Raw genomic sequence first — 18,609 nt, forward strand, 5'->3', positions numbered from 1 at the left:
AGACTACCATCTTGAACCAGCCCTTCAATCAAAACCAATTGTTTGGGCCAGAAGTAGACAACACACTAGAAAAAATGAAAAAAGACCCAGACACAGCTACGTCTATGGGTGCATTACAATCCACACAGACTAGAAGTTCTTTTCGCCGCTCCTTTTATAAAGGAGGCTCTAAGCAAACCAGTGCAGATACAACATCATCTTTCAAAACGCACACACAGACCTCCTCTAACAAAGGCTACTTTAGAGGAGGATACAGAGGCAATAATAACAAAGGAAGAGGTAGAGGTAATAACAACAACCGCTCCTCTTCCACTCCCAAACAGTGACTTCCCTCTGCTTCCCCTACAGCATTCCACTCCTGTGGGGGGCAGATTATCACAGTTCCTACCTGTCTGGAATTCCATCACAACAGACAGGTGGGTGAGACAGATTATCCAACATGGCTACTCCCTAGAACTCACAGCAACCCCCCCAAACATACCACCCAGGCAGCGTCCAATGTCTACAGACCATATGACTCTGCTTCAACAGGAAGTTCTAGCACTTCTACTAAAGGACGCTATTCAAGTAGTTCCTTTAGAAAAACAGGGAACAGGAGTTTACTCCTTGTACTTCCTAATCCCCAAAAAGGACGGGACATTACGACCAATTCTCGACCTCAGGCCCCTCAACCATTACATACAATCAGATCATTTTCACATGATCACTCTGCAACAAGTACTCCCACTACTACAACAAGGCGATTGTCTTTCAACACTTGACCTAAAGGACGCCTACTTTCACATTCCTATACATCCTGCTCACAGGAAGTATCTAAGGTTTGTCATACAAGGAGAGCACTATCCGTTCAAAGTTATTCCATTCGGGGTCACAACAGCACCACGAGTGTTCTCAAAGTGCTTAGCAGTGGTAGCTACACATCTCAGAAGACAACAGATACATGTCTTCCCTTATCTCGATGACTGGCCCATAAAAGCAAAATCATTCAGTCCAACACACACAGCAAACAATTCAGACATTGCACGACTTAGGGTTTACCATAAACTACACCAAGTCGCACCTAGAGCCTTCGCACGTTCATCAGTATCTAGGAGCTACCATAAACACACCTACAGCTCTAGCGTATCCCAGTCCAGCCAGGATACAGAGCATTCAGACCTTAGTCTCCATATTTCAACACCAGCAGTCTCTCAAGCCAGAGTGTTCATGAGACTAATAGGCATGATGGCGTCTTGCATCTTCATAGTTCCACATGCAAGACTGCAAATGCGCCCACTACAGAAATGTCTAGCACAACAGTGGAATCAGGCTCAAGGTCAGCTCACATACCTGGTGTTGGTAGACAGCCGTACATATCGCAAGAGGACGGCCGTTCCTCGACCCTGTTCCACAGGTAGTGCTCACGACGGACGCATCCCTCACAGGATGGGGAGCCCATCTCTTACACTATACCACACAAGGCCAATGGAACAACCAACAAAAAATGTTCCATATCAACCACCTAGAGCTGCTAGCAATTTCCTAGCACTCAAAACTTTTCAATTGCAAGTACAAAACAAAGCTGTCTTAATCCGGACGGACAGTATGACAGCCATGTACTATATACAACAAGCACTGGCGTTGCCAATAGGTCTCGCAGTAGGAAAGTTGAAGCTATTACAATTGCAAATAACAATGCCTTTTATTTTTGTTTTCATTTTAAAAACATAAAGGGCTTTGTCATTTACAAAACCAATAGCTCCAACTTTCCTACTTGATACATGATCTTTCAGTACCAGGATAAACTAACTGCACGTACCAATCGTTTTCTGCAACATACAGAAGTGACGATCAAGCTGCATTTGTGAGAGAGGCCGGAGGGAAGCCTGATGGGGGCGGGAGAGCCTGGTGGGGGGGCGGGAATGTGAGGGAGGAGAAGTGTGGCAGGCGGAATGCCTGTGTGCGAAAGCGCGATGCGCTTGGAGAGAGGCCGGATGGGGGCGGGGGCCATTGATTCTGTTTTATTTAAATCGATGCTTAAAAAGAGAAAAGCGTTTCTCTGTCATTGTTGCCAAATACATGATCTTTCAGTACCAGGATAAACTAACTGCACGTACCAATCGTTTTCTGCAACATACAGAAGTGACTATCAAGATGCATTTGTGAGAGAGGCCGGAGGGAAGCCGGATGGGGGCGGGAATGCGAGGGAGGGGTGAAATGCTTCCGCATTTAAAAAAAATACTTTATAAAACACATTTTTAAGAGATGTTTTCATACATTTACGTGTTTGTTCATCGATTTATATGCTAAACATTTTCATGGCTCGGTTGGTGCATGGCCTCTTAAGAGCCAAGCCAGACCATTGTCTCTACTCTCCTGTTGCTGTGTTCACTCACCCACTTCTCTCTGCGTGCCAGTTATTGACGGTGAATGTACTCGTCTGTTCCTTTTCTCAGTGACGAATGCAATACTCTGTGTGTCATTACTTGTGTCCTGGCCTGTGTCATTTCTTGGTGAATGTACAGGACTCCCTGTTGGCACATGCTGGCTAATATACTGGTCAGCAAGTCTCTTGTTGTTGGCTAATATACTGGTCTGCAAGTCTATTTTGGTGGTTAATGTACTGGTCTGCACGTTGGAACATGTTGGTGAACTTACTGGTCAGCGAGTGACTTGTTTGTGGTGAACCGATAGGTTTGCACATACTGAAATACCACTAAAGTGAATGAAAGATAAAGCAAGTTAGGAGGGTGGTGCAGGTTTCCAAAGAGCATGAAACCGTAATGCAGAGTCAAAAAGAGAGCGAGCGTGTAGGCGAGGAGAGAGGCACGTGAAAGTGAAAGTGTTAGGGGAGGAGAAGCCGCAGAGCGCACGCTGGGCGAAGCCCTTTGATGTGCTAGCGGCCGTTACAAAATGCAATTAGGAGGGAGGCTGATGCGCGTGCTTGTTTAGTCACGTGATTCACGTGAACTTAATGAAAACCGCAGCGCAAGAAGCCCTTGGTTTCACGAGCGTTTTGAGGACATGAATTCTCGCTCCGCTCAATGCGCTTGCGCGCATTGATAGGCCGCGAGACCTACAAACAGGGGGGGACACACTCTCTGCAACTGTCCCAGCTTGCGCAGAACATTTGGAGATGGGCCATTCCTCAAAACATACACCTAACTGTAGAACACCTTCCAGGAAATCACAATCAGATAGGAGATCTGTTGAGTCGACAATCACAACAGATTCACGAATGGGAAATACATGCTCAAGTTCTTCAACCATTCTTCCAAATGTGGGGGCAACCACAGATAGATCTGTTTGCCACCCACGAGAATGCAAAATGCCCAACCTTCGCCGCCAGGTTTCCACACCTACGGTCGGAAGGGAATGCGATATGGATGAACTGGTCAGGCAGATTTGCGTACGCTTTTCCGCCTCTCCCACTCATTCCACTGGTAGTGCGCAAACTCAGACAACAGTCTCTCAAACTAATACTAGTAGCTCCCACATGGGCACGTCAGCCGTGGTTCACCACACTACTAGATCTCTCACTGGTTCCACATCAACAATTAAGGCTCACGCCCTCTCTGTTAACACAGAACCATGGAGAAATAAGACACCCAGAACCAAGCCAACTGAATTTGGCGATCTGGCTCCTGAAGTCTTGGAGTTTTTGGTTACTTAAACCTGCCACCAGACTGTATGAACATAATTAAAGAAGCTAGAAAACCCACTACCAGAGCATGGTATGCCGCTAAGTGGAAAAGATTTGCAATATTTTGTAACATTAACCACATTGATCCACTGGATGCTTCCATCCAAAATATAATTTGCTACCTTCTACACCTGCAAAGGTGCAATTTAGCTTATTATTCCATACGCCTGTATCTGGCAGCAATTGCAGCCTGTTTACAGAATAGACAACATCTATCTCTCTTCAGAGTACCTGCAATCAAAGCATTTATGGAAGGATTAAAACGAATAATCCCACCTAGGTTACCACCTGCTCCGGTATTGAACCTGAAGGTTGTCCTTACAAGAATTATGGGACCCCTTTCGAGCCTTTACACAAGGGTGAATTGCAATTCCTAACATGGAAAACTGCTTTCCTTGTTGCCATCACCTCTCTCAGAAGAGTTAGTGAAATACAAGCATTCACAATACAAGAACCATTTTTTCAAATACATCCTAACAAAGTGGTTCTCAGGCCTAATCCAAAATTCCTGCCAAAGGTTATCACTCCTTTTCACCTTAACCAATCAGTAGAGCTACCTGTATTTTTCCAAAACCCAGACTCTGTTGCAGAAAGGGCTTTACACACCTTAGATGTTAGAAGAGCCCTGTTATACTACACAGATAGGACTAAATCCTTCAGAAAGACAAAACAATTATTTGTATCTTTCTCTCCCCCACACAAGGGCAACCCCATCTCTAAGGGGGGAATTGCCAGGTGAATTGTAAAGTGTATACACATATGCTATCAAAAAGCTAAACGTACACTACCAGTTCCTCCTAGAGCACACTCCACTCGCAAACTAGGAGCCTCTATGGCTTTCTTAGGAAATATACCACTAGAGGACATATGCAAGGCAGCAACATGGTCTACAATACACACCTTCACTAAACACTATTGTGTTGATGTGCAGGCCAAGCCGCAAGCTGCAGTAGGCCAAGCTGTCCTTAGAACACTTTATCAGAATACTGCAACGGATACAAGCGACCACAGCTAGGGGAGACACTGCTGCACAATCGATGCAAAAGTGTACGATCTGCAGCTCATATGCCTCGAACGGAAAATGCTACTTACCAGTATGCATCTGTTCTTGGCATGTAGAGCTACAGAGTCGAACACGCCCTCCCACCTCCCCGGTACTTGTATCCGTTCCAGTACTCATCTTACTTAGATGCACACGCATGGACATCCTTTTCTCTTTACTTCTGCTAACTCCATCATTTCCCATCATGGCGAAAAACAATCTGAGGATGGAGTCGATGAGCATGCGCAGTATTGTCCAAGGGAGGAGTCACCGATCTCGTGACTACAAAGACTTCTTCCAAGAAGACAACAACCTGCGATCGTCCGAGCCCAACACCAGGTGGCGATCTATTGCAAAAGTGTACGACTCTGCAGCTCTACATGCTAAGAACAGATGCATACTGGTAAGTAGCATTTTCCTTTCTTACTTGTTTGCAGGAAATGTCCCAGTGCTGAATCTAGGTATCCAGCACTGAGTTTGAAAAGTAAGGTAAAAAGTAACTTACCTGTAATTTACTGAAAAAGCCTATTCATTTCAATGTACTGTATTTGCTAAGTATTGCATCCTACTGCATCCCCTGTAAATCAAACAAAGTACAAGTGCTATTGCATTTTCAAACTGTTCTACATTCAACAACTTATTACCGTAAAGTATTTAATGCTTACCTGTGGCAGGCTTGCTTGGTTCAAAAAATAAAACAACAATATATTTTTTAATACAAAAACAAATGGTCTAGAGTTCAGTTCTTGGGTATGTGAATTCATTTGCTGACTGAGTGTGTACATCAAATGCGTAACACTATCCTCTGATACTGCTTTACCACTCGACAACTCTACCACAAATAGAGAGTAAGGTTCTATCTGACTTTAACCTCTGCCTACCTCTGGGGTCACTTGGACTCTATACCCTTTATTCCTCATTTTGGTGTAGTATATATAGAGCCAATTTCCTACAATGTGCTAATAAATGAATGCAACAAAACTTGCAGAACTCGAATATTTGTAATTCACAACCCACTGTAAATGTGTCAGCAGCCTTGAGACTGCCTCTCACATACTGGTAGTCTTTCCATGCTTACCAATGATGTTTAATAACCCCTAAGCTCTCATATAAAAGGTTAATGCATAACCAAGGTGTTAACTGACCCCAAACCTTCTACTTATATTGTCAACCTGTCAGCAAATTATGTAGAAGGCATGGCGTCATGCAGATCCTAAAACAAGGATATCTGCTGAGAGGATTGTCCTTGTCAAAATGTGTCACACCTGTATGTTCATATCAGTTTCCAGTGAATCCCTTGTTCAGTCTACATGTTATCAAAATGCTTTTTGTGTTCATTATTAACTTTCATGTATGTGTGTTATACATTTGATTTTTTTAAGTATTTCTGTTACTAAATGTTTAGTGCTTGACGCCTATAGGAGCTTTGTTGTACCTGTGCAAAACTTTGAAATAAAGAATAGCTATCTGCAAAATCTAGTAAAGTAACTTCCCTCATCGTTCCTAACAGTGTACTAGGATGTTGAGGCATTGATTCAAACATCATACCTGTCAATTACTTTTTGCAAGAAAAGGAAACAGTGCCCGCCACTTGTTAGTATGGATTCTAGACAGACACGCTACTCACACACGTGAAGCCAACCCCTTGGCTTATTGTTTAAAGACGTGGTTGTTTTCTGTTTTTATTTTAACTAATAGAACCCTGAAGACGGGTTCAGCCGCCTGAAGCGCTGGATTATGATTGGAGACCATCACCAGCTACCTCCTGTCATTAAGAACATGGCCTTTCAGAAGTACTCCAACATGGAGCAGTCCCTGTTCACAAGGTTTGTTCGCCTGGGGGTGCCAACTGTGGATCTGGATGCCCAGGGTCGAGCAAGAGCCAGGTGAGTCTGTGCTTGCTGTGCATGCTATGATTCAGCTGGTGCCAAATGTTAGAGAAATGCAAAGCAAGGATTGAGCTCAATAATTTTGCAGATGAGACATCAGTCTTTGTTCTTGTAAAATTAGAGCACAGAATGATTTTCAACTGCACCTTCAACTTTGCAGGGAGATAACACACTTGCACAATGTCAAAGGTCATGGTATGCAGCTCTAGGTACAAAGCAAATAAATAACTATTTTTACGAGATGATGAGCTGATCGTGAAACAGAACTGTATTGAAGACTTTGAGCTTCCTTGTTATGGGGTATGTGTTTCTGTAAAGTGAATTATAGGTTGATCGACAAGGAGTAGACCAAGGTCTATGAGTCGGTGTGAGTGATCTCAACACTACAGTACAAAATAGTGTGTAACTTTCACTCTTTACCGAGCAGTTTATGCAATCTCTACAAGTGGCGCTATAAGAATCTGGGAAATTTGCCACATGTCCAGCTGATGCCTGAATTCCGTGCTGCGAACGCTGGGCTCTTGTACGACTTCCAGCTCATCAATGTTGAAGACTTTCATGGTGTGGGAGAGTCTGAGCCAAATCCATACTTCTACCAGGTAAGCCAAGGATTGTCGGGATTTCTATTTTCCATTCTACTGATGTGTGTGGGATCTCTGCCTCTGTAGTATCAACACTCTTCCCTTATTGAGTACAATATTTTAGGTCAACCTATATATTACATGATATTTAGAAAAAGTGTCAGGGGTGCAAAACAAAAAATGGTTGGAAGACTGTAAGTCTCCACAATACTCGCCTCTGTGATCCTTGTTTACAGGAACCAGTAACCATTTTGTAATCCAATTTACTATTTAATACCCTCATCTTTGTTTCTTTTGTTAGGGCTTAGCAGTTCTTCTGACCCTTCTGCCTGGGCATTGTTTTCCTACACATTCACCTGACTTTGTTTACATATCATAGCTGAAGTACTCCTGGAAGTCCGCAGAAATGACCTTCGTATCTCACAGCGCCTTCTCTATAGCGTTACAATTTTCTTCTGTCTCCATGATTTGTTTTGACATTGATTCAGTCTTTCCCTCACAAGCATCCTTCCTTACATCTTGGACGTGTAATCTTTCTGAAGACCAGGCAACATAGTTGCATGCCCTGGTCTCCCTGACTCCTTTCATTTAACTTCTGCACTGGGCTGCCTGAAGGTTAGAAATAGTACGCTGCTTTGTGCTGTCTTTAACCGAATGCGCGCTAGCGGTTTTCCCGCTGCGCGCTGCGTTTTCGAAATTACCGCGTTCTATGACGAGCTCAGCTAGTCATCAGCGTAGGGCACGTTACGCTCATGACGAGCCGAGCTCGTCATCCGCCCCGAAGGGGTTAAAAATGATTCCTAAGAGAGATGTTTCTCTGGGGAAAATAGACTTCGGCCTTCACAACCCTGTTCCTTTCTAAGAAAACATGATGATTAAAGTGCATAGATCCCTTTGTGCTTGGTAGGAAAGTAAATAGGCAACAGCTAAGTTAGCTTCCCTAATCAAGCCCTCTACAGGAAAACTTTATGCCTTAACTGTTGGCACACCATTCAACCTAATCAGATGCTCGTGGGACAGATATTGAGTTTACTGATATCCTCTTATTTTAGGATAGGCTCAGAAATATTTTCTTTTATATCTAGAATTGGAAAATTCAGTATGTGATTCTACAGAAGCTCTCTGACTCCTCAAATCATTATGGAATGAGTATGATCTCCTTAATCAACTGTTCAAGTGTTGGGCGCGTGCCTGCGCCTGGTTCCTTTGAGCCACCCTCACCCCTACCTTCCTGTTTCACACCAGAAATAAGACAAGATATCTACGTTGTTTAATTGAAATCCGTAATGAACTGACGGAGCTGCTGTATTTATACTGCATTTATTAAAGTTCCAGTATCATTTGTACTGGATGCCCCCTATTTTGCAAAATGTTAATAGAGATATCATTTTTTTTTTTTTAAATTGTTCAGGTGGGCAAACTCTTGCAGATTTATGACAACAAAAAATGTATCTGTACCTGGTGGTACATTGAGAAATGGTCAAATAAAATTGAACAAGGAGAATATATAGCCTCTTTCATCCTTCTGTAGTAGGTTGATTTCGTGGCTGCTACAAGATGCCAGGCTGACGGTTTCTATGAAGTGAAAGACTCAGAATCTATCGAGTATGAGTTTATGGTTGGTAAAAGTCTTGCATCTCAATGCTGTGGAAAATTGGTAGTAACGGTTATGGGTAGAATGTGTCATTTTGAGTAGATGGAACTCACTTCCTAACCTCTTTCAAAAGAAAGAATTAAATTATGCATACCTGCCCTCCTCCTTAGTTGGTTATTGCCAAGGACATAGGACCTGTAATCGAACAACTCATACTGCCTGTGTTGAGAGTTTGGTTGTTTACATTTTGCCGCTAATGTACTTCGTCTCCTCATGTCACCCTGTAAAATGTTCGAACTTACTTTTGCATATTTTTGTTTAATGAGGCTGATTTGCTGTATACAGTTTTCTACATGTCTTATTTGACTGTTTTCCTGCCACATTTGACTATTCATGGGTCGATTATATTGTTATGTTATGGAAGTTTGTAGAGCGCCTGGTTACACTGACCCAGTATGTCCCCGCGCTAGGTACCAGAGCAGAAAGAAACCTAAGTCCACAAACGGCACAGCACTGATTATGTCTTTGGGAATAAATAAGTCTTCAGACCCTTCCGGAAGAGAGTTTCGGATTCCTTCAAGCGGAGGCTTTGAGGAAGGGTATTCCATAATTTTGCCGCCGTGTAGCGGAAAGAGCGACCGCCCATCCTGGCCCTCTTGATCCTAGGGACACACACAAACCCACTTCCACTGGATCTAAGCTTTCTAATTGGGTGATACATGCATAGTAAGTCATGCAAGTAAACAGGACCCTTATTTCGCAGGATACGATTGCTCACGCACATGGCTTTAAATTTCACTCTTTCCCTGATAGGGAGCCAGTGCAGACAAGGCAGGGCTGCCTTTGCTGATGATCTTCTGGACCACATCAGGACAAGCCTTGCTGCCGCATTCTGGATGCCCTGCAGTCTGCGCATACACCTATCACTTGTACCTAGGTATAGGAGATTGCAGTAGTCCAGATGCGAAGTTACCAGTGCCTGTACCATAATCCTTCTAGAGGACGTGGGGAGGATGTCCAAGGTTTTCCTTAAGTTGCGCATGATGCCAAAACAAGCACCCGCCACCCGTTGGGTATGGTAGTTAAATGACAATTGATTGTCCACCCAAACTCCTACATTTTTAGCGTGTTCACATGGTGTAGGAGTGGAGCCCAACACCTGGGGCCACCAAGCAGAAGACCAGACAGACGGGGCCCTCCCAAACAACAATACCTCCGTCTTGGAGCCGTTAAGCCTCAGACAGTTGCTTGTCATCCAGCTTGCCAGATTTTCTAAATAAAGTCTGAAATTGAGGTCGGCATCAGGTTTGGTTTGGGTCAGTGAGACCACCAATTGGGTGTCGTCAGCATAGGACAGAGTCCTAATCCCATATTTGTCAGCAATGTCCGCAAGGGGGGGCCACATATAGATTGAAACAGGTAGGGCTCAGAGTCGATCCCTGAGGCACCCCCTGCCTCATCTTGATGTTTCTGGAGTAGAACTCCCCCTGCATGACCTAGAAAGAGCGCTCAGTTAGGAAAGATTCCAACCACTTGAGCGCTCTATCCATAAGACCCGCACTCCTCAAAGCCTGAAGGAGTGTGTGGTGAGCAACCGTGTCAAACGCGGCGCTTAAATCCAATAGGATAAGCGCCGCCGTTTGTCCATCATCCACGTGTCTCTGTATGGTTTTGATGGAGTATAACAAGGCAGACTCTGTGGAGTGGAGGGTGCGGAAGCCCGACTGAGAGGGGTGTAAGAGGTTGTTTTTCTCTATATGCTCAGTTAGTTGATTGTTTACAATTTTTTCCGCCACTTTAGAAAAATAAGGCAGAAGGCAGATAGGTCTAAGGTTGTCTAGTTTTTCTGCACTGATATGGTGCTTTTTTTGTATGGGAAGTACCACTGCTTCCTTCCACCTAGTAGGGACCACTCCTGACCTGAAAGACAGGTCAATGAGATGTCTAATATGAGGCTCTAGCAGGTCCAGGCTACCTTGAAGCACTTTGGGGGTTCCAGGGTCTCTGGGAGATCCGGATTTAATGGTCCCAGCTATCTGTTTAATAATGTCCGACTTGGGCACCAAAAAGTCATGAAGTTGTAGAGGGATAGCATTATTCACGCCGCCTTCCGTTCTGCCCGAGTTATCACGGGCTGAGGCAGGGAAGGAGGCATATATTTGCTCCACCTTGGTGGTGAAGTAGTCCGCAATCAAGTTACAAGATATCTCAGAGCCTATAATCGGAGCTGCAATAGAAGTCAGGGAGGTGATTTCATCCTGAATCTTGAACAGCTCTTTGGTGGAGTTTTCAGCTAACTCAATCCTCTCCTGAAAGTAGGTTGATTTCGCCTTCCTTATCAGTGAGTGGTATTCCCTAATAAGGTTCTTAAACTCCTCCTTGACTACACCCGAGAAGTCCTTCCTCCAGCGTCTTTCAAGACGCTTACACTTGGTTTTCATTTCCCCAAATTCTTTCCCAAACCACGGGGCAGTTTTAGCTGTCCTTATGGAGATCCTGTTAATCCAAGGTGCCGTGTGGTCCAGGGCTGCCATAATGCGCCCCTCCAGAGCTGCTCAGACGTGGTCAACCTCCTGTCCATCCGGTGGACCCGCCTGAAGAAGGGCAGCACTGAACGCCTCCTGTGAGAAACCATCCCACCTCCTACATCGCCGCCTATTTTTAATTTTGTTAGTTTGTTTAAGTCCTAAGGTCTGTATCATGAAAGGAATCACAAAGTGGTCAGACCATGGAATCCTTAACCCTGTATTGCTCCTGATAAAACGTTTTTTTCCTTCATTAAACAACTTAAAAAAAATATGTCAGACGCATTACACACTTGAATCCGAACTTAACTCAAATATTTATTCTCCAGTCTCCATACTAACTCCTTCCTATACGTCATTTATTAACTCTTAAATAAACGTAGATGCCACATGGGTAATTAACTCCATTTGAACCGTAGCTGCTAATATGTAGGAGTACATTTTCCATCCATGTAATGCACAAAACTAATCCTTACGTAAGAAAGCTTTCTAAAGCAGCTGCAGGATAACCTGTCTAAGCATCAGTGGGGATCTAGCGGGAACATTTCATTCCTCTTTTGTAGAAGTGGAGAAATGTTAGCTCTCTGTCGAAGGTCATACCTAGATCATGAATGTGACTGAGGAATGTGCAATGTGACCAGTATTTCAAGGATGCATTGTGATCATTTCTTGTCTTTTTGGCAGAATCTGGGTGAGGCGGAGTATGCTGTGGCTCTGTTCATGTACATGCGCCTCTTGGGTTACCCTGCAGAGAGGATCAGCATTCTGACTACCTATAATGGGCAGAAGCATCTTATCCGCGATGTGATCAACCAGCGATGTGGAAACAACCCTGTAATGGGGAGGCCAAATAAAGTAAATATATAATCTATACCTTCCCATTTCTGATGCAGGCTGTCTTCCCTCCATTCTTCTTGTTCCTTTTGATGTTGACTTGCTTGTAGACAGTGGAGAAATTGCCGTGTGTGCTATATACTGCCAATAAATCTTAACTATTCTGTTGAGAGAGAGTTTGCAAGATGATTCCTTTACATTTCATCAGTCTTTACAGTTAGCATTTACACAAGCAAGTGAAAAGATACTTTTGTGAATTTGTGTTGATCACATCTTCATTATTCAAGGTGAACTAGATATCCATCATCTGTATGGAAACAACTTGACAGCATACACAGCATGCTTTAACCTGATGTTGTTATTTCTTACCCATTAAGAAGGATAAGCTATTATTCAGGGTGTTGTGAAAACTGGTTAGTACTTAAATCATTCTTCAATGGAACTATTGGAACTGAAAAAACCTCCACCAGATATTCGGTAACACAAGGGTTCCCCAATGTGTTTTCATATGCCTCATAATTATGTAACCTGCTTCTTTTCCTCTTAGGTAACTACTGTTGACAGATTTCAGGGGCAGCAAAACGACTACATCCTCCTTTCTCTTGTGCGAACCAAGGCTGTGGGACATCTCAGGTATGTAGAAATCCACCAGGGGGGGCATCTCAGTTACATTTCAGTTTTCGGTTAGACATGGAATAATGTTCTCTTTCCCTTAGAGGCTTGCATAGGTGAATTGATTTTGACAGCAGTAGAAAGGGCAAATGGGTTACTTTAGTGTGCCTAGTTCCATACTTGTTATAGTCGACCTAAAGTGCTCATTATTTCCTTTCCTACTACATCTCTAGTGCCATTTTACAAGTTGTTACTGATTGCATCCCCATCACTTCACTCTTAGACAGCATCATGTATGACCAGAGTTCTTCCTTCAACGTCTTCTCAATATCACTTGTTGTAGAAGCCTTCAAGCCTCCCAACCTCCACTCAAACATGTTAGCTACTTTTGTATGTTATGCATTAACTATTTAAATGTCTACCTATTGCATGCTCAGATGTCTCCATCCCGTGTATGCATTTTCATTTGCTGTATGGAATCCTTTTTTTCTTTAGATAGCTCAGTATTCGTAGCATGTGTTGGCTGCAGATACACATGCTATGTATACTCCTGCCATGTAGTGTTTGGCCCGGGCTCTGCCAGCAGTTTTTCCTCAAGGACGTTTTATGATCGGAGTAGGAAGGTGGCTTTCCATATAGCAATAATATCTCAAGGGTTTGCGAAATTAAGGTGCCGGATTGTGCCTGAAGTGGGGCGTCTACTCTGAAGTCCTAACAGGGCTCTAGCCGCCGCATTTTGGACCCTTTGTAGGCGCATGAACTCTGCTTTATTTGCCCCCTCAAAAAAGCGAGTTGGCATAATCAAGCCTTGACAGAATGGCCGCCTGGACAATCAATTGTCTAGTAGATGGATCAAAATAGCCTAAAAGGGGTTTCAATTCTCGTAATAGACCAAAGCAGGTGCCAGCAATTTTCTTGGTATGGTCCTGAAAACTGAGGGTAGAATCCATCCATACCCATAAATTCCTCAGCACCACTTTGGGGGAGGGAGCACTCCCAAGGGTATACAGCCACCAATTCTCACTCCAGAGTTTGATGTTTACCCACCAACAACACCTCAGATTTATTCAAATTAAGCTAGAGGCAGTTGGTGGTCATCCACTCCGGGACCTCCGCCAGCCCCCTCCTAAATTTAGGGGCGTCCTGCGTAGAATCGTCAGGGAGGACCACCACCAACTGCGTGTCGTCGGTGTAAGAAACAATGGAGAGGCCCCTGTCCCTAGCTATCACGGCCAGGGGTTGAACGTACAGATTAAAAAGTGCAGGGCTCAGGGCAGATCCCTGGGGCACGCCCTGGCCGATAGGCTGAACACGGGACAGGAAGGGTGGAGCAGACACCTGGAAAGTTCTTTCTGAAAGGAAAGATCTAAACCAATTCAGGGCAAAATTCAGATGGATTGTCAAATGTATCCACATCTTTTATACTAAAGCAAAAACGAACCTTAACAACTATGCTAAGGGCTCATTCAGCAAGGAAAAATTAGCAACCATGGCTTTCTTGGGAAATATCCCTCTTAGTAACATTTGCAATGTAGCAACATGGATGAACCCACATAAATTTACTAAACATTATTGTGTGAATGTTCAAGCAAGTCAACAAGCTCTAGTTGGATAAACAGTCCTTCAAACATTATTTCAAACAAATGCGCCATCTCATGCCTAAATCCACCGCGAGACGGGTACTGCTTTACAGTCTATGCTTAGCATGTGTATCTGCAGCCAACACATGCTACGAATGGAGTATGTTACCTACCCTGTTAGCATCTATTCGTAGCATGTAGTGCTGCAGATTTATATGCAACCACCCGCCTCCCCGGCAGGTATTATATGGTGAGAAGAATAGACACAAATTCACTATGTGCAATGGCAAAAGCTAACTTAGCAGACTATATCCTCACTCGTATAAGGCAAGGGGAAAAACAATCTAACAAAGGAGTACATGTGCAGTACCTCGAGGGGGAGGAGAAACTACGCTGGTCATAAAACTTCCTTGAGCAAAAACAACTTGCAGAGTACGGGCCCAACACTAGATAATAATAATAATAATCCACATTTGTAAAGCGCACAATCACCCGTAAGGGTCTCTAGGCGCTGGGGGCCGTCGGGAAGATTAAGCAAGCTTTTGCCCAGAGTCACATGGTGCTGGGCTAACCTGCCGCCGGAGCCAGGGATCGAACCCTGATCCCCAGATTCCAGCGTCAGTCGCCCTGGCCGCGGCGCCACACCTCTCCCCCAGGAGTATACATAGCATGTGAATCTGCAGCACTACACACTATGACAAGATGCTTAGAGGGTAAGTAGCATACTTCTTCCTTTGATCTTTTCATGTTACTTTCATTCGATTGTGGTTATTGCACAAAGATCGTGAGAGGAAAAATGGGGGCGGCATTGCTATCATCTTTAAAGACTCCTTTAAATGCCGGGTTGATCTTAACCCTGTCTCTGACTTTGAAAGTTTATTTTTCTCTATCTCACTCACTGCTCGCTTTCTTTCTCGGGAATTCTTATTTATCGACCTCCATAGGTGGGTGGATAATTTGTCAACTCTCTTCCGGAAGTGGCGGCCGCTTTGGCAAGCTCATACACTAACCTTACACTCCTAGGGGATTTAAACCTACATTACGACGACCCAAGTAAAACCAATGCCTTGGAGCTCACCCAAGACATTGCAGCAATTCAACTAATACAAAAAGTCATAGGGCCCACACATATTAAAGGCCATATCTTAGACCCTGTGTTTACTAACAACATGGAGCTGGTAGTTGAGACACCTATTCCCCTGTCTTTGTCTGATCACTCATTGATCCCTTTCTCCTTAAAATCTTCCACCCAACGTGATCTTAAGGAACCCAGCTCCAGGAAAGACCGCCCTTGGTCCAAACTTTCTAGAAAGTCTTGGTCGACTGTGCTTAATACCTCAAAACCTACACCTGACTCCAGAACTATTCTATCATAATAATAATAATACTGGATCTTGTATAGCACAACACCAACTTCAAACAGAGGTGTCCCGGCGCTGTGTTAGCAGGCATTTTGCGCAGAGTGGGTACCGCCTAATCCGCCCTAAAGAGCCATGTCTTCAGGGCCTTTCTGAAGCACGTCTCTGATTTTGCCTGCCGGAGGTTCCCCGGTAGGGTATTCCACATTGTGGCCGTTCTAACTGTGAGCGCTCTACCACCCAGACGTACTTTCTTAAAAGGGGAGTACATAGCAAGTTTTGAGAGTTCTACCTCAGAGCTCGATTTTGCTTATAGCAACATAGTCTTTGTTTGAGATAGCTGGGGCATTTTCCATTGAGAGCCCAGTAGGCCAAAGTCATGGCCCTGAATTTGATTCTTTTGGCATTCTGTACCATCTGGAGGCGGCAGATAGAGTATTTAGGGAGGCCAAGATATAAGCCATTTGCATAGTCAAGCCTAGATGTTACTGTGGCATGGACGACGGATTTGCAGCAATCTTCCAGTAAGAAATGTAAACATTTCCGGAGATTTCTTAGTTTACTAAAACAGGTAGCGGTGACCTGCTGGATTTGGGCCGAGAAGGAGAGATCAGCCTACTGTCTCACACCCAGATTTCTGATATTAATGGCAGGAGATGGGGTTGACCCATTTCTGATGGCCACCACAGATCTGGAGCTGTCACTGGGCCTTTACCGAAAAACAGAACTTCTGTCTTCCCCGCATTAAGTTTTAAATTGTTTGTGTTCATCCAAAGTGCTATGTCACGCAGACACCCTTTGAAATTCTTAAAAGCAGCTACCGTCTGCTCTTGAAAAGGGAAAACCAGCTGGGTGTCATCAGCGTAAGAAATCGCTTTCACTCCCCAGTTGGCAATCAAAGAAAAAAGCGGAGCTAGGTAGAGATTAAAGAGTAAAGGGCTCAATGCTGAACCTTGAGGGACACCACACCAAAGATGTTTGGGTTTTGATACAAATGGTCGTCGGGCGACTCTCTGGGTGCGAAAGCTGAGATTTGATGTCAGCACCTTCCCCCCCAAAGCCTGCATCTTGTAGTCTTTGGACCAATATGGTATAATCGACAGTGTCATCCGAGTATCATCCGAGACATTTACACTCTGGAAAGAGTCCTCATTGGACACAGTCATTCATTCCTATTTAAAAAAACACTGTAGGATGAGTGAAAATCTCTCTGTGGTACTCACCCAAGCTTAGATTGCTTGAACAGACCTGTAAACGGCTGGAGAGGCAATGGAGAAAGGACTATAGTGAGACCAGTAAAATTAAATATAGAGAGTCCATAAAATGCTACCAAGCTCAAATTAAAAAAGTTTAGGCACTTTATTTAGAAAAATTAATTCAGCAGCTAATGCCCCCAGAGAAATCTTCCGTACCGCGAAGATCCTCCCGGAGCTTCCTTCCCCTGATACTTCTACAGGAATTACTGTCGATTGATGCAATGAACTTGCAGAATATTTTCAGTGAAAATGTCAGACTATATAGAACATGTTCCCAGACTCTCCATGTCCCAGTGATCTTCTTATCCCGGTGACCAATGACCTTCTTACTATAAACAGGCCTCTGGTTCACACAAAGCACACTCTGGAGGAATTTCCACTCTTGTACCTGGATACCCTATGAGATATTTTTGTGCAAATAAAATCGGGTTCATCCCTGGACCCTGCCCCTCCTCACCTTTTATATAAGGTTAAAGAGGTGGTGCCACCGGTCAAACGGAATGTAAAAAAAATCTTTCTATCATCAGTGGCCTTGTACCACCTGCTTGGAAACATGCCATGGTGAAAGCTTTATTGAAACAGCCAAGCCTAAATCCTTCGGTTCTCAGTAACTATCGTCCCATATCCCTGCTACCCATTATTCGTAAGATCCTGGAAAAACATATAAATTCCACTGTTTCTATCTTCTTAGAAACACATGAGCTCTTACACCCCATCATGGAACTGAACCCGCAATCCTTGACATTAGCGCCGCTTTCAACACGGTTAATTTTAACATTCTCCTCAACAGCCTTAGAAGGGCCAGGGTGTCAGGGGGAGCAATTTCATGGATCCAATCCTTCCTAAATGGTGCAACATTTCAGGTCTTTGCGGGGAAATCTACATCTAGGCCATTACATCTCAGCTATGGCGTTCTTCAGGGATCTTATCTGAGTCCTACGCTGTTCAATGTGTATATGAGACCACTGGCTGATGTCATCCTGCCGTATGGGATTCAAATTATCACATATGCGGATGATACTCAGCTGGTGGTATCTCTAAATCACCCGCATAATGCTCCGTCTGATCTAGAATCCTGCAGGTAGCAGCCTGGATGCAACATTCATGGCTTTGACTTAATGGAGACCCATCTGAAATAATGTATCTTGGCAACACACCCAATGTGGATCTCAAATTGCCATGGTCAACCTGTTTGGGACCTCCCCCGGTCCCTAAGTCCAAGATAAAAATCTTGGGCGTGTGGCTTGATAAGTCACTTAAATTCGACCAGCAAGCAGTGGAAGTGTTAAGTGTCTGTTATGGCATCCTTAGAATGCTGCGGAAAGTTCTCCACCCTACTCCCTATGGGGGCTAGGAGAACTATGGTCCAGGCCTTGGTTCTTTCGTGCCTGGACCATGGCAACTCTCTGTACCTAGGAGCACCTAAATCCACCTTAAGGAAACTTCAGGTGGTCCAGAACTGCGCCGCTCGACTGCTGTTGGGGTCTCCTGTGATGCAGTTGGCAAAGCCCTGTTTAAAGACCCTACGTTGGCTGCCCAAAGAGGAGAGGATTACATTTAAATCCCTCTGTATTGCCCGCAAGATCCTCATGGGAAATGGCCCTCTCATCAACCAGTCCCTTATCACTGCATACCGTCCTAGGAAACTCCTTCCTA

General features: G+C 44.2%; 1 protein-coding gene across 2 annotated transcripts in view; it reads left to right on the top strand.

Annotated features, from left to right (window-relative positions):
• Positions 1 to 18,609, top strand: part of AQR (aquarius intron-binding spliceosomal factor) — a 273,023-nt gene that overhangs the window by 199,359 nt on the left and 55,055 nt on the right. For both annotated transcript variants that reach the window (XM_078659545.1, XM_078659546.1), the window contains exons 29-32: positions 6,423 to 6,610; positions 7,041 to 7,212; positions 11,998 to 12,168; positions 12,695 to 12,780. In XM_078659545.1, the coding sequence (XP_078515671.1) occupies positions 6,423 to 6,610; positions 7,041 to 7,212; positions 11,998 to 12,168; positions 12,695 to 12,780 (617 nt within the window). The remainder of the gene's footprint in view (positions 1 to 6,422; positions 6,611 to 7,040; positions 7,213 to 11,997; positions 12,169 to 12,694; positions 12,781 to 18,609) is intronic.

Source organism: Lissotriton helveticus, chromosome 9 (genome assembly GCF_964261635.1).
Source record: "Lissotriton helveticus chromosome 9, aLisHel1.1, whole genome shotgun sequence".
Classification (NCBI taxonomy): domain Eukaryota; kingdom Metazoa; phylum Chordata; class Amphibia; order Caudata; family Salamandridae; genus Lissotriton; species Lissotriton helveticus.